This window comes from Chenopodium album, chromosome 3 (genome assembly GCF_948465745.1).
Source record: "Chenopodium album chromosome 3, dcCheAlbu1.1, whole genome shotgun sequence".
Lineage (NCBI taxonomy): Eukaryota > Viridiplantae > Streptophyta > Magnoliopsida > Caryophyllales > Amaranthaceae > Chenopodium > Chenopodium album.
In genome coordinates, this window is record NC_137836.1 from 2,039,382 (window position 1) to 2,064,997 (window position 25,616).

General features: G+C 32.9%; 1 protein-coding gene across 1 annotated transcript; it reads left to right on the top strand.

Annotated features, from left to right (window-relative positions):
- The first annotated feature begins 5,051 nt into the window (after positions 1–5,051).
- Positions 5,052–7,502, top strand: LOC145622264 (protein FAR1-RELATED SEQUENCE 5-like). Its single transcript, XM_081676390.1, has 4 exons — positions 5,052–5,166; positions 5,676–6,055; positions 6,174–6,892; positions 7,256–7,502. Exons 1-4 carry the CDS (start codon positions 5,052–5,054, stop codon positions 7,500–7,502), a joined length of 1,461 nt encoding a protein of 486 aa, XP_081532516.1.
- Positions 7,503–25,616: the final 18,114 nt, after the last annotated feature.

Sequence of the window (25,616 nt, forward strand, 5' to 3'; positions counted from 1 at the left end):
AAAGTTAAATCTCGATGAGATTCGAGACGAGCAACAATGGATGTGGATAACACTACATTAGAGATGAAGGCATATTAAATCAGCTCATTTGATAAACCATGTGTTGAAGCAAGCTAATTCCACCAGCGAGGCTTCTGTCGTCCCACTTGAATGAAAGGCTTCAAAGAGTTGAAGAGAATAATTCTATTGTTTCTCATACCTATTGTAGGTTACTTAGGATCAAAACAAATAGTTTGTCGAAATTTTAATAAAAGGTGGTTTCTAAAATTTTCCTATTGGAATGGTTGGAATCCATATCCTACAAGCAAGCTTTGGATAAGTGCCAACTCAGGAAATGGCTTAAAGCAAAGAAATCCAAAATGGACTCCATGTCTGTAAAGATTTGTTAGTCCATGATAGTCTTACAAATAGGGTCAAACCTATTAGATGCGTAAGCCTATTCGGATTCTTCTAGTGATTGCTAATTTCGATTACGAAGTTCAGCAATGGAGATCGAAATCACCTTCTTGAAATGTTCTTGATGGTGGATATGTATATGATACAAACCTAAGAATTTGGAAATCTAGCAATCCTAAAAAGTTTTGCAAACTTCATAAATTCATTTAATGGATTGAAGTAAGCATCAGGGAGTTGGAACATTCGTTTCAATTAGGCAATCAAACAGTTTGATTTCCTCAAAGAACGAAAAGGAATCTTGTAGAGACTTGAAGTTTAGTGGGAGCAATTGGTCTTCTTGGTCATGTATGTAGATGACATACAATTCATATGAAATGACATATCAATGCTTGAGTAAGTCAAGCAATTAGAGAGTTGTTTCAATATGAAAGACTTAGAGATGTTGAATACATATTGGGAATCATGATCCATGAAGTGAATCTTGAAGAATGATTGGAATGAATCAAGAGACTTATGTTGATAAGGATCTTCACAAGTTTATGAAGCAAGACTCTAAGAGGGGATGTTTTTCCCATGTTTCATGGTAGTACACTCAGTAAAACTTAGTACATACCCTCGCTCTCGAACTCATTTCTAGTACACGTAGACCAATTTGGGCATGGGTAAACTTACGATTCGTGCTAATTATCCCTTGAACTCTACTTGGGAGAAAGGCATGAACGAGGTTTATGGGTTTTCCTAAAACTCATTGGCGACTCTTACTTGTTTCTTACAAAAAAGTGTGATGATTCAAGGTCCCCCAAACAGTCAAGAATTCAAATCCTAATACACCCTAACATGTGTAAAGTCCTAAACATTTAAAGGGTCATGGGCATCTAAGGAGAAAGATCCCCTACGATGGGAACACCCTCCTTACACTTAACTGTTGAATTATGTCTTTTAATCTTATAAGACTTAATAATATCTTTTATTTACATAAAATATTTCAATATCCATACCTATATATTTGTATTGTATATTCAATAAGTTGTTGGATGTATGACTACTATGTAGCGGTTAAAAGTTTAAAACATACTCCCTCCATTTTTAAATACTTGCTCCATTTTTTTTCCGACTGTTTTAAAATACTTGCTCCATTTTTTTATTTAAAATATTATACAATATTTAAATAATTTCTTTCACCTAGTGGACCAACATAAATCATATTTTATTAATTTCATATTCTCTACCACAAAAGTTATAAAAACCAACGCTTAATTTAATAGCGGGCCTAAATATAACCGTTGTAATTAAAATTTAGGTAAAAATATACCCTCACACCCACACGGCACGACACTCCAATAGTGATCAGTTCAAGCCTGTAAACCACTCCCATAAAAAAATAAATATAAAATAAAAAAAAAAATCGAACTCTTAAACTCATACGGAGTAAAATTTTGCAACTGCCATATTGCTCCTCTATTTCCAATTGTCGTTCCCCTTACTCTTTTATACCTGTCTTCCGAGAATAAGGTATGTAATTTCTTTATTTTTTTTGCTTTTCCTTTGTAATTTTTCGAGTATTTGTTGCGTGATTGTCTTGTTAGGGTTAAGACGTGGTTCAAATCGAGCTTCAGTTTACTGTCAATTCTAGTTTTCTCTGATCACTGCATATGTGAGTTTATTGATTTTGATTTGCGCTTTTATTTGATTTATGCATTAGTGACTTTTTCTTTTTGTACTGTAATATGTTAGGTTTTGCTCAATTGGAATCACAATTTTTCTTTGATCAGTTTCCAATGAAATTTCAGCAATTTGAGGTTAGAATTCTTCATTTTTTTTTTCATGTTAGGGTCCGTTGATGTATAAGTTGAACTTGGTATTGATTAATTTGTGTTCTGCGGGTTTTGAGTTAGTTGATAGATCTTAATTTGGTAAGAACATCATTTTTACTCCTTGATATCAACCTAACGGTGGGCAAAGTAATATTAACAACCAAAAAACCAGCTTGGTTTATTTTAATTGTCAAATTACAGGATATATATTTGATCACTTATGGGGGTATAAATTTCTAATCATTAATTTGAACTTAGACAAGTTCTTTTCCTGATTGTTTGCTCTAACCTTGATGCTAGTAGTCACTCTTGAATTTTCTTTATTTATTTACCTAGTATTTTTTTTCTTTCAATTATGGTATGCAAGAATAATGGTAAATATGGTCATTCATCTTATATTGAATGTGTAAACACATCTCCATTTTGCAGGTAAGGGATTTGAGAAGTCTTTGACTGATGTTTATACACGTATTTTGTAGTTTCTACATTGATATATATAGTAGTGCATGAATTAAGGCATGTTGCTACTGCAGCAAGGTCAGCTCTTTTTCATATAAATTTATATTTTTTTATCAATAAAATCTCTAATCTATAAAATTACAATTCTTTGTGCTTTAGTGGTGATGAGAAATGGAAATAATGATGACTTCAGGTCTACCACTAGTGGTACAACTAATTTTCGACCTTCTCAAAACTAATCTTCCAAGGATCTTGCAGCTCATATAAATCTTAAGCCCAAGTGAGAACAACTTGAATTTTATTATCTTAGTGTGCTATATATAGCCAGGCAGTTTACAAGTAATAAACATTTGAAGTAGATATATGCCTAATATGATAGGTTTTGTTGCTAGATGTTGAAGTATATGTGTCGTTGAACATACATGCCATAATTTTATTCTTAATGTTGTTCTCACAATGTCATGGTTTTCTAATGAACCTATTTCTTTTTAATAATTATGAATTTATTTCTAATTATAAAGCCTATTAGCTCAATTGGTAGAGCAATGTGCAATTGCGCAATGATGTAGGTTCAAATCCTACATAGGCTATGAAACTATATTGTATGGCTTGCTAAAATTTGAAACTAATTTAAATAATAGAAATCAAACATTTAACAACGGTTGAAAGAAGTGTTGTAAAAAAATACCCCTTTACAACAACATTTTCAGCTACAACGGTTGTCAACCGTTGTCTATTGCCATTTTCAACCGCTATCTATTAAAAATATTGTAGTAGTGCGATGCGATCTCTCCTCTAGTTGTCGCAACTACTTTAGTTTTTTTACAATTTTTTATTCTTTCCCCTACCTCCATATTTTATTACTTTCTCCAATTTCTCCTAAACCTCCGCATATGGAGAAATGAAACAAGTATTTAAAAATAAAAGGAATATAAACTGGTGGGTAAAACGTAAAGTTATTATTGTATGTGTCTATTTTTTCTTCCTACGGCGGTTCTTCATCTGGGGTATATTCAAGTTTAATTGATTTTGTATAATCGTTTTGTTTCTCGATTTTCTTGAAAAATCTAACTGGGTTTGTATGATTTTTGTTATTTGTTTGTATAATTTTTAGTTCTTACATTTCCGACTCTTGTTTTAACTTTCATTTTGAGTCGATTGTTATGTTATTGTTTAATTCACTGCCTTCTCTGAGGATTTCGTGTTCGTCCTTTTTTCGTGTTTATTCCTTACATCCGCCCCCGCCAGAGACAGCCTATAGCCTCTAACAGCTGAGCTTCTACTCTAATGGAGATCTCATCGTTCTCATTCTCCTTGTTTTTCTAATCCCCACTACCATGGCCCCCTTCCCAAACAGCCCCCAACAGGAGACCCCCACCCTCTTGATGATCCCCCACCAGAGACAGACTTCTCAAGCCTATAACACTCACATTATTCCACTCGAGCTGAGATGTCGTCAAGCCTCTAACAACATCACTACCATGGACACTTTCGAGGACAGCCTCCGGTGGGCGATGCGATCCCCACAAACGGCTACTCTAGGACATCAACCCTCATGGCTTAACATCCTCGACTCCATCGTCAATGACATTATGATGATTTTTGCTATCGTCGGCGTTGCACTAACAATGTATATTACAATATGACTCTCTATATTCATTCATAAAGGAGTATTCCCTCCGTTTTTTTTTATTTGCATCACTTTCCATTTTGTTTTTATTTGGATCACTTCTATATATAGTAACTTTAAATTATATTTTATTATCTCTCTTACTTTATACTCCACTCAAATTAATTTATCATTTCTCTCTCATGGTTCCCACAACTCTCCCTCACATACTTTTATTTTCATGTCCCCATATTACTTTTATTATAATAATTTATTGGTTATTTGTATATTTGTGTGTGGGGCTCTTTGTGTATGTGTGGCTTCTTGTCTTGTTTTTGTATTGCTTTTCTTGACAATATGTGCCCAAGTCACACATATATATACTTGTATATGGCGGTTGAATATGGCGGTGATGTGATGATATTTTGTGTCAAGAAGTCTCTAGATATGTGAAAGTTTGATAGTACACAAGGGTGTACCATGCTCATGGTACACCTGCTGAGTTGGCAGGATTAATTCCATTAATTTCTAATTACAGGAATTTAAAAAAAAAAAAGGAGATAGTTTAACATCACGTGGATTTTGCTAAATTGTTGCCGATTTTATAGCTTTCAGTTTTTGCTAATTTTTGTTAACTGATATTTTCAAAAAAGATTTAGAGAGAGAAAATCATAGAGATTTCAAACTTTTTAGTGAGAGAAAATTACAGAGAGAGAATTACAGAGAAAATTTTGAGGATCAATCATTTGAATTCATTGTAGAAGAAGTTAATAATGGTTTATCAATCTGAATTTCGCCATGATTCTAATGCTAGATTTGTCGATGATGCAAATGATTATGATATCAACGATGAAGGTGAAGTCGAGGGTATCGTAAACCTCAATGAAGGTGAATTGTTTAATTCATTATATTTTTCATTTGTTAATCATTAATTTTGATTATTAGATTTAGTTATTACTAATAATTTTAATTTTATTATCGAATTACTTTATATTTTTAATTTCACAGTGATTTTCATGAGGTTGAAGATGAAGTTCTTTTATTATTTACATATGTTCTTTTTTATTTGTTATTATATGTAATTTGAAATCAATGTTGATTTTATTTATTAGTGCATGTGCAATTGTTAATTATATAGGTACTTTGTAGTACTCTTTATATACTTTTATTGTAATGGAATGTACTTTCCTGAAAGAGTCGTGTACTTTTGTTGTACTCTGTTTTGTATTTTCTGTAATTAATGTGCCGTTATCAATGTGCATTTAATAAAGAACATTACAAATATATTAAATAACATTTTATACCTTTAAAAGAACATCATGTTATTATGTAAGAACATCATGTTATTATGTAAGAACATCAGCTTAATATATATGTATTTTGATATCCTATTTCAGGTTTTACCGAGGCAACTGAATCAGAATTATTTGACAGAAAAGTTAAGTCTGATGAAGAGGCTTATGATTTGTATAATAATTATGCATTTAAACATGGTTTTGGTATACGTAAAGATAGGTTGAATCGTAGAGATGACAAAGATAGGACACCTAGGCAACGCTTTTTGGTGTGTTCTTTTGCTGGCTTTAAGCAAGAGAAGAAGCATGGTGAACAACCAAAAGTTTACCAAAAGAGGAATTTCCGCACAGGTTGCAAGGCTCATATACAGTTTGATATTGATAAGGTGTCTGGTTTGTATGTCGTGGTCAATCACACTATGGTTCATAATCATAGTAGGGTTCCTGTTTCAAAGAGACATTTGATTAGGTCTCATAGGAAGGTAATGGTACAATTTTAAAATTATTTTAAATCATGTTCTTAAATGCGCAATATATGTTCTTTAACAAATACATGATGTTCTCTTTTTTGAAACAATGTGTTTTTTTGTATGTACACAGGTTACTAATGAACAAGTTGTGATGATGAGTAGTTTGACTGAGAGTAGTATACCTATTGCTGATGCAGTGCGTGTTTTAAAACATCCAGCTGGTGGAGAGGCAAATCTTTCATTTCTTTGTAGGGATGCGTATGGTGCTTTATCCCAACATAAGAAAATGAAGTTTGACGGTTGTGATGCAAAGCGCTTGCTTAGCTATTTTAAGGAGAGGAAATCTAGTGAGTATGACTTTTTTTATGACTTTGATGTTGATGAAAAAGGTCATTTGCAATCTTTCTTCTTTCGTGATAATAGAATGAAGGTAGATTATGATGCTTTTGGTGATTTATTAGTCCATGATACAACGTACCGTACAAACAAATATGGTATGATTTGTGGAGCTTTTGTTGGTATGAATCATTATAACAATAATGTCATGTTTGGTATTGGCTTCTTGATCAATGAAAAATGGGAATCTTTTAAGTGGCTGTTCAATACTTTTTTGAAATCCATGGGTGGCAAACATCCTGTGACAATAATGACTGACCAAGCTCAAGCAATGGCCAAAGCAATTAAGGTTGTCTTCCCAAATTCCAGACATCGACTATGTACGTGGCATATTGGGGAGAATGCAAAGAAAAATATCAAAGGACTTAGAGCAAAGGAAGGTTTTAATGATTTGTTTGATATTGTTTTGAAGTATACCGATACTATTAAAGAATTCGAGCACTATTGGTCAAGGTAACGCTATGAATTAATAATTTTAAAATTATGTTATTTAAATATTTTACTGATGCAATGTTCTTTAAATTGCTAGACGATGTTCTTTATTTTCATGTTTAATGTTCTTTTGTAATTTATTTGATGTACTTCTCAAGTACACCCAATATGCTGGATTAATATAGAGAGATGTTCTTTTTTATTACATGTGACATTCTTTTTACTTAAAATAATGTTCCTTGTGTTGTTCGTTTAATGTTCTTTTATCATATATTTGATGTTCTTCTGAAGTGAACTTAATATGCTGGAATTAAGTAGACATATGTTCTTTTCTATTATATTTGACATTCTTTTCACTTAGTATGATGTTCTTTTATTTTACAGCATGCAGAAAACGTACAAATGCACAGATAATAAATGGCTGCAAAATCTGTATAATATCAAAGAGATGTGGTGTCCTGCATATTCCAAAGATTATTTTAGTGGCGGTGTTATGTCATCTCAGAGGAGTGAAACTACTAACAAATCAGTTTCCCGTCGACTACATGCCACTCATGGTCTATGTGATTTCTACACTACTTTTATTGAGGTTGTTGATGAGTGGAGGAGTAGAGAAGGTAGTAATGATTAAGATAGTATGACTGGAAATCGTCATTTAGTTTGGGCAGATATTGGATTGTTGGAGCATGCAAGGAAGATTTATACTATTCAAATCTATTTACATTTTGAAGACAATTTTGTCAATGGTGTTCCTTGCACGACAAAGGTAATAGGATTTCAACCTCCACTTTATGAATATCATGTTGGGCATCCAAAAAAGGATTTGATCATGCATACTGTTGCATTTGATGAATCAACAGTTACAGTTGATTGTACTTGCAAATATTTTGGTGAGGTAGGTTTGTTGTGCAAGCACTCACTTCGTGTCTTACACTTAAACAACTTTACTTATATCCCGAAGAGATACATTTGCAAGAGATGGACAAAAGCTGCTATGTGCACTAGAGTTGATGACAATGATGTTGCTGAAATGGGTGTCACTCCTTGTAGTGTATGGAGATTGTATAGTATTCGTACATTTATCACACTTGTAGATCGAGCACAGAATGACTTGAGTGCTCGAGCTGTCATTGAGGAAGCAATTGAAGAATGCACTGCTAGGATTAAGCTCTTGATGGGAGAAGATAAAGATGTGCCACCTGAGTCATCAAAAACGAATGAACAAGATGTTACTCAAGATAAAGGTGATGGCAGTCTATTAGAACCAGCAGTAATATTTGAGGAATTGGCTGAAGAACATGGAGGACTTGAAAAAGAACATGGAGGTTTTGAAAGAGAACATGGAGGCATTGTTAAAGAACACACAGTTCAGGTAGATGTCAAGGATCCTATCAAAAAAAGGAAAAAGGGTCAAAAGAATACTAGGTGGAAAAGCACACAGGAAAAGGTTTCCAACAAGCTCAAAGGTCAAAAGATAAAGTCATGGAGAAAGAAAAGCGCAAAGGGTGTTTCAAAGATGAAACAAAAAGCACAGACTACGATTAAGGTATATATTGTTCTTAATTATATTATATTACATTCTTTTATGGTTACAACTTTTGCTTTCATTTTATACATATTGTTCTTTTACTTAAATAATTTTTTAATTTTTTTTTGGAAGGATTTCCTTCCTGTACCTGATGGAAATGTTCTGGCACATTCCAACGAATTTGGAGGATCTTTGGAGTTTTTTGAGCCTGATGACTATTTTGGAGTGAATATTAGAGAATTATAAATGATATGTACTATTTAGTCTACGTTAACAATTTTTTTATTTCATATTTGTCCTTATATTTTTTTTAAAATTTTTTTTTAATAAGATCTTATAAATTAGAACACTCTATTTCAGTTTTTTTTTTTAACAAGACATATTTTGCATATTAATGGTGGTTACTGTGGCCTATAAAAAGACATATTTTGTGTTAGTTTATAAGACATATGATGCAAAATAACTAGAAATAAAATTTCACTGAACAAAAAGAACATCAGATGTTTTTAAAAGAACATTATATGTAATCAATAGAACATTATATGTTAATAAAAGAACATTGTTTGTAATCAAAAGAACATTGCATAAAATCAGAAGAACACATGTTGTATAAAGAACATTGTACATGTTCATTCTATTCTTTCTTCCAAATCAATATGCTTCCAAAGTTTATTAGCCCCAACTATACAAAAAATAAACAGTGCTAATTGTTCAACATCCACCAAATTTTCAAAAAGACATACTTGTTCAAAAACTAACACAAGTGTCTCTAATCATTCCTAATTTCCTTGAAATATTTCTTGGCCTTCATGCTAAAATCTGCATGGCGCTTATTCACTTGATCCACAAGAATCTCATATGCGTACTGCATTCTAAGTGCCTTCAATGCATCAAACTGTTCACCCACAAAAAAGAAAAAAAAAACAAAAGAATAACATTAATGTTTGTTATTTTCTTAAATAAAAAAAAATACAAAATATGATAATATTACATTATCAGCCCTCAAGCCACAATTCCATTTACGCTTCCCGAAGTATGTCTCCATGTGGCGCATTGCGTATATTCCGCAATCAACATTGTTGTCCAATGTTCTCCATGGCATGTCTACCAATTTTATTTCATAGTTGAGGACTTTTTCCCATAACTTCATCCCATGTTGTTTCAGGTACATTGAGAAGGCATGCCTCTACCATACACAACGAAAGAATATAAAAGTTAGACAAAAAGAACACTATATATTTTAATTAAAAACATACATTATTTATAAAAGTTAAATAACATCCTTACCAACTTCTCTGGATAGTCATGGTACTTTTCTGAAAAAGGAACACCCTCTACAAGTGGTCTGTTATCCAAAATTTCCACAGCCTTTGATTTTGTATTTATGACCATCACATAAAAGTGGTCGTGCGCATACACAGGGAAAAACAACTGAAACAGGCAGATAAAAAAAACATAGAATATACTATAAAGAACATGATATAATCATGAAAGAACAACACACGTATATAAAAGAACAATCAAAGAAATAAAAAGAACATAGTGAAGGAAGTCACAGAAAATGTGTAACTAATCCATGAAAAGAAAATATACTAAAATCAGAAGAACACTACTTAAAAATTAAAGAACATATACTAAATTCAGAAGAACACTACTTTAAAATAAAAGAACATTATATGACTTACTAGCTGATATCCTTTAACTGATTCTATATTGCAATCAATTAGCCAATATCTGATTGTCTCTTCGAATTTAACATATTTGATACCATATGTAGCTTCTTGACTATCATCAACATACGCATCGCTCACGCATAACAAGTTCTATATTTTATAAAAACAAAAGGATTAGAATCAAATTAATAATATATCCTAAAAAAAAATAGGGATCAAAACCAATTGAATTACACTTACAATGGTTGCATTTGGGAAGAAAATCCTCTTTTTGTCATCAGCAGAATTTTTTGCATTAAGTATGAGACAAAAAGCGTCAACTATATCGCTGTAGATGTATACATTGTCGCCCATTGTTTTGATCAATTTTCTTGACAAATGTGCAAATCCATCGTCATAAAATAACTCACTACATAAAAAGAAAAAAAATATAAAAAGAAAAAAATATAGAAATATTAAATAAGGGTAATAAAGCTTGTTTTTCATCAATTTCATATGAAAAAGCATAGTTTAGTACAAGGAATAAAATCATACTCTTCATCAAGTACATCTGAAAAAGCATATTCCAGTATAGCTTCTTTGAACTCATCAGTGCCCTCTATCAAATGAGAATATTGCACTAGGAAAGGAGACCTGTACACCTTTCCCAACTTCCTAGCTCTCTTTGTAGGTGTTGGACCAACACTGCAAATAAAATTTTATGTAAAAGAACATACATATCATTTGAAATAACAAACAATACTTTTAAAAAGAACATATAGTTCTAAAAAAAAAGAACATATACCTTTGTTCTTCCACTTTCTCCTTTCCTTTCTGTTTCTTTTTTTTGCAATCTACCTTTTCTGTAGTTGCATCACTAAAAAGGCACACATATATAATTAATCATACTATTCAGTATAATAATTATATTTTATAGATTTTTTTATAAAATTTTTATAAAAAGAACAAAGAACAAAACGTAAAGAACATACAGTTTTTATAAAAGAACATATACCTTTTTTTCCTTATTTTCCTCCTTTCCTTTCTGTCTTTTTGCTCTAACATATACCATCTCTTTTTCGGTTGCATCACTGTATTAATCAATAATTGTAAGAAAAAAATATTTATGAAGTAACAACAATAACCCATAATAATTATAAAGTCTATGTATATATGTATATACCTTTGATTTTCAGCTACATTTTCTTCTACCACTTTCTCAAATTTACCTTGATCCTTGTTTTCATCTGGCATCCTTTTTACACTCAAAGGTAGTTATATTATACATCATTAATAATAATAAAAAAAAAACCATACATTAAATGATATGATACCATAAAGAACATCAAATAAAAAATCAAAGAACATCACATAAAATCTCAGAGAACATTATATAACATCAAACAGAACATTACACTTTATAGAATATTATATGACAACACATAGAACAACATATGAAATTGTAAAGAACAAGTTAGGAAATCATAAAGAACATTACAACATTCATCTAAATAATACATAAATATTACAGATTTGTATTCTAAATCATTCAAATCTAAATAAATATACCACACAAATCTGAAATCACATTTTGAGATTATTAGTTACCCTGTCTTTTGACCATCTAACATCTCCTCTGGTACACTTGGTTCCAACTGTTGGTCAGTGAAGGCTGAATCAAATTCACCGATGTCAGAAAATTGTTGGTTTCCCAGATTGAGGGGACTTGTTGTGCTCAATGCCAGTTTCAGGTCTAGATCACCTGTATATTGTGTTGGTGGAGTCAAAGGGGTAACCACACTGAATACCAATGGCTCCAACTCAGTGGGTTGAAAATCCTCCTCTTCACCTCCTTCTTTCTCTTTCTCCACAGTGATTCCTTTCACTCCAGAATTCTTGACAACATTGTCAACAATCTCACCAAACCAGTCAGATGCAAAGAACTCTGTATCTTGGCTCAGGATGGAACTCCCCTCAACCCTTTGAGAAGGTACATTGTTTATTACTTCTTCCGACAATTTAATGCCAGAAAGTCTGGACCACATTGCAGCTACATTGTACAGTGTGGCATCCCCATCAATTGGTCTATTATGGAACCTCTCTCCCATCTTAAGAATTTTGGAGAGGTTCACAAAGCCAGAAGCAATTGTTTCTGTTGCTTGGCGTAGCAAATGGGTGTATTCCTACAAAAGAACAAAGTACAGAAAATAAAAGAACATGTAATTAATAAAAAAGTACATAAGTATAATCATGAAAGAACACTAAAAATTATAACACATGCTGAATTAGAAAATAAAAGAACATGTAAGGAATAAAAAAGAACATAACCATAGTCATTAGAGAACACTGAAAATTAAAAAAAAATACATGCTTAATTAGAAAGCAAAATAACATGTAATTAGTCGGAAAAGAACACAAGTCTAACCATTACAGAACACAAGTTTAACCATTAAAGAACATAATATTTAACCATTAAAGAACATACTTTATATATTTAATTATAAAATGCTTACCTGTAAATTAGAAGGTTCTTGAGGTTGTTGTTGTTTTTCCTCCTGAACTTGTTGCTGCTGCTGTTGTTGTTCCTCCTGCTGCTGTTGTTGTTGTTGTTGTTGCTGCTGCTGTTGTTGCTGCTGCGGTTGCTGTTGTTGGTCCACTACACCTTCAATAGCTAAAGGCGGGCCACAACCATCTTGGATCTCAATTCTATCCAACAGTGTGCCAAGCCCAAAGCCAAGCTTCCTCTCAATAGCAATTCTTTTTGCTATTTTATCACTATCCCATTCTTTGATTAAAGGAATTTGTCTAGGCATAGTGATATTTTTCCTTTGTAGTCGATCAAAGTAACAAACCTGTTAACAAAAAACCCAGTACGATAAACACATATATATCTATATACAAAATATTTAAATAAAAGAATAAATAAAAGTGGAAACTACCATAAGGAATGGTAGTGGACCAGGAAAGTATCTCTTCACATCTCCTTGATAGTAAATAGAACTCTCAATCAAGCTTTGTATTGTGTAAGAACACCAATCAAAACTTGAAATTCGACTTGTGTCAACAGCTGTGTGCATGAATCTAGCCAATAAAATAACAAAATATAAGAAAGAACATCATATATAATACTAAAGAACATGTCAGAATTAACAAAAGAACATATAGTTTTATAAAATAGAACATAGCATACAATATATAATAAGTAACAGATATATTATTCTAAAGAACATTACAGTTACATATAAAGAACATGTTATGTATATAAAAGAACATAACAAATAATTAGCTAAAAGAACATTAGTTTAGGGAATAAAGAACATTACTTGAATAAGGGTTGTGTGTTAGCCACATACTTAATGCAGCAATTCACCCTAGCAATAAAAAACTCCTCTTCCATCTATCATCTGGTGGGTTGTTTGGTTCCAACAAGTCATCAACCAAAGCCGAGAATTTTGGAATTCCACCACCACCATGATAAGCTTTCAATTCTCTCATCACCATCACCATCTCCTCATTCTCATTTGCAGCCTCAACTATCACTTTCCCTCCCATAGGTAAACCATACACCAAATGAACATCAACAGGTTTGATGTCTATTGTCCTATTTCTGGCACATACAATGCACACCTCATTAGCATCCACATTCAGAACCAATGTGGCATTAAAATTAGGGGAGCTCCTAGGCATATCAAGGTGTAGTATACCTCCAAATCCCATATCTCTTATAGCCTGCAGCTTCTCTTCTTGTTCCTCTAATCCCCTTATTAGATTCAGCAAAGGTTGTACAGTGTGCCTTTGGGATGTTGTAAATTCCTCCTTTATTTCTCCTTGTTCACACACATCCACTTCAGCTACATTAGTTTTTTTTCTCTCTAACAACAAGTCCTTTATCCTTATTGTTCTTTCTTGGAATGTCCTTTGACACTTCCACTATTGTACTTTGAGCCTTAGACTGTGAAGCTGATTGAGCAGCACCAGCTTCAGGCTTCTCCTTGACTGGAAAGTAAGGTTCTCCCAATGGAGCCCTCCTCTTTTTCAGCATTATTTTTCTTTCCTGTTGAACAGTTTTCCTTTTTTCTTCAGTGGTATGCTCAACAACTTTCTTCCTGTAATATTAAGAACAAAAAAAAAAGAACACATATGTTTTAAATATATTTGCTATGTGCAATCACAAAGAACACTAAATGAAATCATAAAGAACATGTCTTAAAATAAAAAAAAACATACAAACCTATTAAAAAGAAAATTATATACATTCTACACACCTTTTTTTAGTAGCAATTTGTTTGAAATGATAGTGTTTCTTCTTCTTTGAACCTTTCTCCTCATGTTGTTGTTCTGCCTTTTCATCCTTCACTTCCAATGGTTGAACATATAAATTCCTAAAAATATTTATACAACAATTAAAAACGCACTCAACTTATGTGTAAAACCAAATAAAAAGGAACACTAAACATACATAACATAGGCATTACAAAAGAACTAATATATCATAGGCATTACAAGACATACATGTAGACTTAGTAGGAGACTTGGGATTCTACTTTGGAATAGACTTAGTAGGAGACTTGGGATTCTAGCGGCAGACATGCCATGATATTGTCTTCCTTGAATAGTTGACTATGAACTTTAGGGTGGAATTTCAAGTTTTGGACAGAAGCTAATCTGATAATTAATAAGTCATCACATGAAATTCTATGACAAAGCATACTTTGATCAGATTACTATAAGTAAACTATGTTAAAATGTAGTCACAGTGTCAAATTATTTTATGCTTTAGGATAGAATTTTTTGTGAACCACTACTTTGGAATATAACTTGAACTTGCAATTGAATTTCAAGGAATTATCTTTGGAAACCATTGAGGGGCCAATACTCCCCTGCACTTGAACCAAACCAGCCACCCACCACTCCCCTACCAGTCCACCACCTCCACCTCTCACCCCAACCCAACTCGAAACCCCACCATACCTACCCAGCCACAACCCCAACCTAAAACCCATAAAACCACCAACACACATAGCATATGCATTAAAAAGAACAATCAATTTATAAAAAATGAATACACATAGATTCAATCTAAAAGAACATATATGCCTACTAAAAAGAATAGAATGCTGAATTTTAGGGAACATCAAAAGTGAATTGAATAATACTAATTGTTTTCAAATTAAAAGTACACAACGATTTAACAAAAGAACATAACACCTTCATATAGAGAACATACACTTAAATAATACTTTATAAATTGACCCTACCATACAGATCTACCATTTTTAATGAAGTTGACAGTACGTTGAAGTACTAAAAAATAAAAACATAAAAAAAACAAAACAAGGACATACTATAAATCCAAAAAGAGAACTTTTTTAACTCACTTTGAAGCATCATCTTCTTTTGCAATCTCATTTAGAAGCGCGGGATCTACAATTGGACCAATTACAGATGGAGTGTACGGTTTTTTACCACTACCTTGCAGAAACTGATTTAGAGTAGCATCGTCTTCAACCTCGACCCTTGCGTCTGCGTTTTGAGGTTCATTCGTAGCTCCAATTTGATGCTCACTTCCCTTCTCTTGTTCAATACTATTGTTTCAAAAACCCAAAAAAAAAAAAGAAAAAATTATAATCAAACAAATAAGCAGTAGAATCAGCCACTTACAAATCAAGAACTACGAAGATGATAGTTCCTCGCCAAACCCAACAAAAAAGGAAAAAAAAAATTAAAAACAATTGCATGCCACTTACAACTCCTTAGAATCAGCCATTATATCAAAATTCTTTAGTTGATTGCACAAATTTTGAATTTTGAGAGGTTAATTCTTGTGAATTTGATGGGTGAAAAATCTTAGGGTTTTGAAATTTTGAGAATTCTAGAGAGAATATAGAGAGAGAAATTCTAGAGAGAGAAAGATTTTTTGGGAAATTATTTTTACCAAATGATTTTTTACAATTATTGTGGGCAGTAACTTGTGGGCAGTAACTACCCAAAATTACCTCCTTATTTCACGCGTTCTTTGTTTCCATCGTAATGTTCTTTAAAATCCACATGTTCTTTGCATTGTTACTGATGTTCTTTCCGCCTTTTTAACCATGTATTACTATTTTGCGTTTCACTTATTAAGGGGTGTCGTTTTGGGGCGTGTGTACGATGCGCATCGTACAACCGTGTGTATAAACCACCCATTACTAGATATGCATATTCTACTAGAAGTTGACCATAATTCTAGAATTTTCAACACAATACTTGATTTTTTTGGCTAATCAAGTCCACCGCCATCTTTCTACACTAGAAGTTTCATGTCCATTCTTGATCATTCATAGATCAAGTTTCATGGCCTTGATCGTTGCTTTCTCGTTCATTATCGCTTCCGTCCTGAATATATTCCCTTACAGAAGGAAATGAACATCACAACCAATCGATGGCACCTGCAAAGACAAATTTCAGAGGCACAACAGAACATTAAAAATGGTTTTGTTACTGATATAGTATGAATCAAACTCTGGAAAACTGAAATAAACACGGAATTAGATTACAACGGAATATTACAGTATTTTCAACAAACACACCGTCACAAACTCACATCTAAATCTGCACGCTATATGTGGAGTTTGATCCAACCCTAAAAAAAGCGAGAAAGGGTTTGATCTTATTCTTTGTGTATCAATCCTTAAAAACTTTAACAAACAAATATATCATCCACAATTTTATACGGAATACTATAAATTGAATGAGGGCCTCATTTATTTTTAATCGCACAGGGCCTCCGTATACTTTGGGACGATCTTGATTTCTATGCGTACCATGGTGCACATAATATAAACACAACAATGTTAAAGAAAATTGGTGAGAGTTTGTAACTTCTTTTGAATTATTGTACTCCTCGATCGATCCATATATTAAGCAAGGTCACATACTTAATTGTCACTTATTTTTAAGAAATATAGTTCATACAACAATAATAAAATTCTCCACCATTTACAATTTATGTGTTTGAGAAACTAATTTTATTATTATTATTATTATTATTATTATTATTATTATTATTATTATTATTATTATAATAATTATTATTATTATTATTATTATTATTATTATTATTATTATTATTATTATTATTATTATTATTATTATTATTATTATTATTATTATTATTATTTCAACAATATACATATATATTTTTTACATTTATATATATAATCACTATCTACATATCTCATGTAAAATTCTCGTTTACTTCACTTTATTTTTGAAATGAAATTATTTTTGCTGAATCGAAATTATTTTTACTGAACTAAAATTAATTTTACCAAACTGAAATTATTTTTACTGATTTTCTATGATATTTCTTTTTTAAAGTTACTGAATTTTACTAAACTAAACTTATTTTTACTAAACTGAACTTATTTTTACTAAACTGAAATTACTTTTGAGGATGCCCCAATTTCTCATGGTGAGAAACAAATTTTGTTTCTCACATGGTATTTTCGTAAATAAACCAACAACTTTATTCAACTTTATTCAGCTGTGGAGCCCACAATAATGAAAAAGTTGTTGATTTATTCACGAAAATGCCCCCATGAGAAACAAATTTCGTTTCTCACTATGAGAAACAGGAAATTTCCCCTTTTACTTGGCCTAATATAGAGTTTTCGAACTATAAATGTACCAAACTAAAGAAAAAGTAACTTAGATTGAAAAATATAAATCTAAAATATTTTCCAACAAAAATTATGCCAAAAATAAGAAAAAATAGAAATTAAAAATCCAACCTTTACACTCTATTCACAAAAAAATCCAACCTTTACACTTTATTCTCTAAAAAATCCAACCTTCATTTAATCCTACCAAAGATTGGGCGATGGTGCGAACTAGATTTGTTGATTGGTGAACAGTTTTAAACTTTTAATAGGTGTGGGTTTTGCAGGGGGAAGAGATGTGCGTATGCTGGTGTAGGTTATTGTTGGGCGGCGACTAGTGGTAAGGCAAGTGGCTTGCGGTGAAGGTGAGGTGTTGAAGTATTGGTTTGTTGGAGGAGATGGCGGGTAGTGTGGTTGCGGCTGCAATTGGTCGACCGGTGGGGGGGGGGATGGTGTGGGTTTCGATGGAGAGCGAGGGGAATGGGGTTGTTTCATTCCGGTGGTGTGGGCGGTGGGGATGGGGTGGTCAGGGAAGGAGGGTGGGGCAGGGTTTTCTGATTTTTTTTTAATTATTTTTGTTTTATAATAATAATAAAAAATAATTGACTGATGTACACATTCTATACCATATTTTACCCTCATTTTATAGCTATGTTCGTATGATTTCTAAGCTCTACGGAGCTATTTCTTGCTAATATCCTCCTCTCTAGTGTGGCTTGGTCTATTTGATTGATTTTGTAGGCATATGAAGATTTCCGGATGATTTGGACTTGTTTTGGATAGCCACGAAAGCTTATTATGATGGAGGAGAATTTTACCAGTGTCCGCCCTGGAGGGAAACATTGTCGTGGCAGCCAGGGCGAAGAAGGAAATTAAGGAAGGAGAAGAGAAGAGTAAAGTAGTACATAGATGTATCTTACCCCCGTCGCCCTGGCAGGGCAAGGTTGCCCGGGCAGACCGGGCAAGTGAAGTTATCAACATTATAAGCTCCGAAAGTCAGATTTTCTACTTGATGCTTCTCGCGCCCGACCGGGCGGCTTTGCCCGGTCAGACCGGGCGGAGTGTCGAAGACTGCGTTTTCCTATTTTTTTCGGGTTTTCTTAATTAAGGGATATAAATACCCTTTGTAAACCCCGACTTAAGACACTTAGTTATTAATTTCTAGCTTTAAAACCTTCATTAGAACCCTAATATTCTCTCTAGATCTAGATTAATTTGCACTTTCAAGTTTTGATCTTTGTTCATCAACAATTGGTACTTTTCTTCATTCAAGCAATTGGTATTCATCTTTATTTCTTCTTTTACTTTTTATTACTTATTAATCATGTTTTCTTCATTGAATATTGTTTTTGTTTTCGTTAATATGTGTGAGTAGTATTCTTATTCCAAGATCTAGCGGATCCCGAATATGATTAATGCATGATTTAATTCTTTAAATTCTCTAATAATAATTGTAATTGATATGCTTAATTGATTATGCTTATGCCAATACTAGATTAGGGATAATTGGGTTTTTACGGATTTGAATAAATCAATTAAGGGTTTGAAGTTCATCACGGGAGTAGTTGAATGGATGATTAGGAAGTTAGAGTAATGTGCTTAAGGTCTCTAATTTACATGATTCCACGGAAGTAGGCTTGATTGTAATTAGAGAAGCCATTGATAACTCGGGAGAGACCATTGGTATTATTCATGGATTACTTTTCCTCTTTAATCAATTAAATTATGTGTTAGGGGAAGAACGACTATTGCATTAATTGTATTCGTGGTGAAGCTTGATCTTGGATGTTTTTAGCATTGAATTGTCATTTTACTAGATTTTATCGTTTTAATTGGTTCTTTAGATATTGATTCCCATTTATTTGATTTGGTTACTTGCTTGGTAATTGCTTGAGTCTATTTAATTGGTTGAACCATAGTCTCTTGGGATCTGACCCTTGCTTGCCCGTTTACATAGTAGTGGACTAGTTAGGTTTATTTTTGTTAGGTACGCGACACGCCTATCATTGACCTATTAATAGCTAACACGTAGCATATTACTTACAAAAATCGGTCATCAACAGGTAATGAATCTTTAGATGAAGGTGGGGTATAAATGTTGAATTTTTGTGGGATTAAATGAAGGTTGGAATTTTTAGAGAAGACAGTGCAAATGTTTGGATTTTTAATTTCCATTTTTCCTAATAATAATTAAATATTCCGTATAATTTTTAACTATTTTTTTTTATTAACATAGATTTCTAATGAAATTTATATGAATATTCTCATTTCTATAACCATCAAAATTTCATGTTTCCTTACTAATATAATGCTCTTATTCAAATTTTAAAATAATTCATATATCTTGTGCATATGTTATGAGTTTTGTGGCATTCATAATAATAAGAATCCGTAGTACATTACATACGGAGTATATGATTGCTTAGGCCCTGTTTGATTCACCTTAATTTTGCTGAACTGAAATTATTTTTACTGAACTGAACTTATTTTTACTGAACTGAACTAAATTTTACTGAACTTAAATTATTTTTACTGAAATGAAATTATTTTTACTGATTTTCTATTATAATTCTTCTTTAAGAAAACTGAATTTTACTGAACTGAACTTATTTTTACTGAACTAAAATTATATTTACTGAACTGAAATTAATTTTACTGAACTGAACTTATTTTTACTGAAGTGAAATTATTTTTAATTAATATTATTTTTTTAAGGGGAAGAGAACAGGGCCTTAGTTGTTGAATTATGTCTTTTAATCTTATAACACTTTATAATATCTTAAAATTACATGATTGCTTAGCCATTGAATTATGTCTTTTAATCTTATAAGACTTAATAATATCTTTTTATTTATATAAAATATTTCAATATCCACACCTATATATTTGTATTGTACATTCAATAAGTTGTTGGATGTATGACTACTATGTAGCAGTTAAAAGTTTAAAACATACTTTCTCCGTTTTTAAATATTTGCTCCATTTTCTTATTTGAAATCTTATACAATATTTAAATCATTTATCTCACCTGAACTAAAGTGAAATTAAGCTGAATTAAACAGACTCTAAAAGCCACAAAGAATACTCTACACTCTACAGCCGAAGATTAGCCAAACTAAAGTAAAGATTAGTCAAGAATTTCCTAAATAGACCACTACAGACATTGCCAAGAACATAAAATAGCAAACGAGAATGAAAGCTATTCTCTAGTACCTTTTAGAATTACATTCAGATTTGCATTTGCAAGGGATTGGACTGACAATCAAACTACCGGTGATGGTCGAATTATTCTTTTCGGGCAAAAACCCAACTCCGATATCATCACACACGAGCTTAATCTCGCACTTGTCAAAATAGTGATCACGAGGACGTACATAGTGACCCTGAGCTTGTAAACCAAACCGTAAAACATTTTCTCGATAGATCGAATTCATGGTCTCGTTTCGAAGGTATTGTGCATTGATGAGCATTCCAAATTGAATCTGGCGTTGCTTATCATATTGAAGAAAAGAATCAAGTGTCGTTGATGAAATAATCTCATCATTTTGGTGATACTCTAATGACACTTGCATTTGATCAAAATACAATAAGACTTCATCCTTGTTCTTTAATGTGACAGTAAAGTTCAAATCAGCTGTTGCAAGTTTCTCAGTATTATTATATACTTTCATGGAAAGAGAATCAACCTCAAACTCTGCAACAGAATCACGATCGTATTTACTGCTGGAGACAAGCACTAAAGTCATCAAAACGCATAATACTAATATAAATGCGCCCGCATATAGAGGACATCTTTCGTAGTGGCTGTTGCAGCTGCTATTGTTGTTGTTGTTGTCGTCGTTGTCGAGTTCCATTTTTTCGTGTTCTATCTTCTTCAACACCGACCACAACATAAAAAAGTTACCAAACATTGAAAAAATGTTTATACAAAGTATTATGAACTTTACAAGTTTGCAGCAGTCTAATCCAATTAACACAAACAAACATGTTTAAGGGCTTATTGGATACTTAGATATCGTTTTTTTTTTTTTTTTTTTTCCAATTTCATGACATATTATACTCCATGATTTTGAAAAACAAAAACAAGTAGTGAGTACATTATAATTACATTTACTATTACAATAACATTAAAGCAAATGACAATTTCACATACTCGTGTTGAATCTCCCGCAACAACAATCGGAAGGGGCCTGGAACCTAACCACCTAGAACTGATCCCCAAACCCGAATTAACCCTAAAAGGTGAGCCATGTGGAACACACACACACACAAAACACGTAATTCAATGTGAACCAACAAAGTTATATACTTTCAATGTAATCCGTCAAAACAACTAAACAATAACAAATTAATCAATTATCCAAGTATCCAATAATAAATCAGCAATTTCAAATTAATTATCCCACAAATTATTCTAACATTGATTATCATTCAAGTAATCCGACTCTAATTGAACAAAGCCTATCAATTAAATACTTAAATTTATAAGTAATTAAACATTAAAGGGTTGTGCAATAGATTAGCAACCAATTTTGATTCAATTATCAAATTAGGCTCGAAAAATCACAAAAATAATTTTAGGGATATTTGATTCGATTATCACATTAGGCTCATAAATTTCTTTTCATAATATTAGAATTCAAAGGCCAAAGTTGAGATTTTCGAACCCTAATAAACTTATTGCACTGAAAATTAAATTAAATTAACCCTAGATTGTGAAATTGATATGATTATTACCTCAGAAGCTGCTTCAATGGGGGATACCAGTGCGCTTCAATGGAGAACTTAACGTGAAGTGCGCTTCAATGGAGAATTAACAGGAGAAGGAAACTATGCAATCATCCCTTTTATATTTCTTGTTTTTGACAAGCAATTCACTGGGTTGTAGCCCAAATAATAAAAGGCTTAAGCCACCCCAATTATAAATGGGTTAGTTCCATCCAATAAATAAAATAGGACGGGTCTTTATAAAACACCATCTAATTATGGGTTCTTAACCGGACGGGTTGTGTCTTAGATATTACAAGAATTCACAATTGGAAATAAATAAACCACTCTGTGTCAGAAAATAAAAAGAAAAAAGGAAATTTTGTCTAAAACAACCCGTCAAATTCTTGTTTTTGTCAAAAACTACCCAAAAAAAAATATGTTGCCTAAGACCACCCAAATAATAAATTTTGTTGTCTAAGACCACCTAGATCAGCTTTCCGGCATTGACTTCAAAATCCGGCATTGACCCAGGGTACGTGACAATCACGTGACACCCTCCACCTTTCTATTTTTTTTTCCTTGAATTTTCTGGGCATTTTTGCCTTGAATTTCTCTCTCCTATCTCATCTCTTTCCTCTTCTTCTCCTTCTCTGGTCCTCCTTCCTCTTTCTCATCTAGCTTCTCCTTGTCCCTCCTCTTTTCTCTCTGTCCACCACCAACATCAACAACCATAAACAACAACAACGACGCAACACTTACAACATCAACCAACCACCACCAACATCAACCGTAACAACAAATGCCGCAACACCAACAACAACAAAGCCAACAACCAACATCGTCACCCGCAACTACAACAACGGCGCAACACCAACAAGGCAACCACCATCGCGAGGCAACAACTTAATATCTCTTGTAGATCTTGTTTTAATTTTGGTTAGATTGTAGATCTAGTTAATTTTTTATGTAATTGTGATCTTAATTTATAAATATTATTAGATAATTGTATATTTATATATTTTCTTTAAGTTTTGTTGGTTAATTATCGTTTTTTTTAGATCTAATGGTTTTGATTTTTTTGTGTGGTATTTTTCGATTTTATTGTGTTAATTTTCTTATTTATGGGCTTATTTTCGTTTCTTGGGTTAATTTTCGATTGTTTGGGGTTGATTTTCGTTTGAATGGGTTAATTTTGGTTTTTCGCAATAATTTTTGGATGGTGGTGGTGGTGGTGTTGGTGGTGGAGTGTGGTTGTGTGTCACGGTGGGGAAGAGGCTGATGGGAATGGTGGTGGGTAGGTTGATGGTTGGGGTCGTTGTGTTGGTTGGGTGAGGTGGTGGCTTGAAGTGGAGTTGGTAGTGTGGGGTGGGGGCTGGTGGAATGGTGGTGGTGTGTGGTGTCGGTGGTGATGTGCAGTTGTGTGTGACGGTGGGGAATGGGCTGGTGGGAGTGGTGGTGGGTAGGTTGGTGGTTGGGGTCTTTGTGTTGGTTGGGTGAGCCGGTGGTTCTGAGGTGGGGCTGCTGGTGATCAATAATAGACAGAAAATTCAAGGGGGGGAAAAAGGGAGGGGGGTCACGTTGTTGTCACGTGCCCCTGGTCAACGCCGGAATTCAAAGTCAATGCCAGAAAACTGATCCAGGTGGTGTTCAACAACACAAATTTTAATTTGGGTGGTCTTAGGCAACATTTTTTTTTGGGGTGGTTTTTGACAAAAAAGTGTTTTTAATGGGTGGTTTCTGATAAAATTTCCAAGAAAAAAATTGAAATATTTAACCTTAGTTGAGTAGTACGTTACGGTTAGAACTTTTAAAATTATAATATTACCAAGGATAATAAAAAAAAAAATTAGCTACAATTGAAAATAAGCAAATACAAAAGGCTATCATTCAGAATTTTCCAATTTTAAAGCTTGTTCGTATAAAATACAAGAAATTATTATAGGAAATATGTTATAATTAAGTATATCAAAATCCAAAGTTTCATGCTTAATTTATACGAAGGATATCAAAACCCAAAGTTTCATTTCTTAAAAAGAAAAAATAATAAAAAAAAAAAAAAAATCCAAAGTTTCATGCTTTATTAAGAAAGGATGGTACTATTATTATAGGAGTTAGGAGACATGTTAATGGTGAAAGGTAATATTTAGTAATACATATATGAACAAATTACAAATAAACAACGCACACTTTCGTGTGTATACTCAAACATTAAGCTCCACACAATAACATCACACACCAACACAAAGTACCAACGTTAACAACAACATCACCGTACAATATCAGACATTTTAGTCTAGAATCTTTAGATGTAGTAACATCTTCCATTATCCAAACGCACACTCTAACATGTATAACAACTAGTCTAAGTACTGCTGATCCAGATTATGTTAAGTGTCCCTACAGGGTTGAGAATTGGTGTTTGTCCGCTCCAGCTGTAAATGAAATTATCAATTCTGTTTTCTCCTTATTTTTTCCTGGTTCTCCTATGTTTGCTCTATCTCGAAAACTTTCTGTTTCTCGAGATCGTTTACTGGCTTGGTGTGTTTCTCATAAGAAGGCCTGGGGTATCAATTGGAAACAATTAGTTTTTGATGTTTAACAAGCTTCTCAGTCTCTTTGCTCTAGGATGGATAGATGTTTATTCCTTTCTACCAAAAATGAAATGGTAGCGGAAGTTCAAGCAGCTTATATCTTCTGGCAACAGCGAGCAAAGATTAAGTGGGATGCTCTGGGTGATTCGCACTCTCGTCTCTTGTTCTCCTCAGTTCAATCGCGAAAAAGGAAAAATAGGATTTTTGGTCTTCGAGATTCGACTGGCTGTTGGCACCGTGATCCTGATCAGATAGCATCCATAACTTTGGATTTTTACAAAGACTTATACTCAGCCTCTGATTGTGCTTCCACTCATGACTCAGATTGGTGGGACAGTCTTCAATTGCCCTCTCTGTCCTCGGTTCAACAAACTTTTTTTATGCAGCCTTTTACTCCGGAGGATATTAAAACGACTATTTTTAGCATTGCTGATAGCAAATCTCCAACCCCGGATGGATTCCCATCAGCTTTTTTCAAATCCTTATGGGATTCGGTAGGTTCTTCGGTGGTAGCAGCTATTCAACATTTCTTTGATCATGGTTATATGTTGAAAGATTGGAATCGCACCTTTTTAGCCTTGCTTCCAAAGGTGGACAATCCAGAAGTTATTTCACAATTTTGTC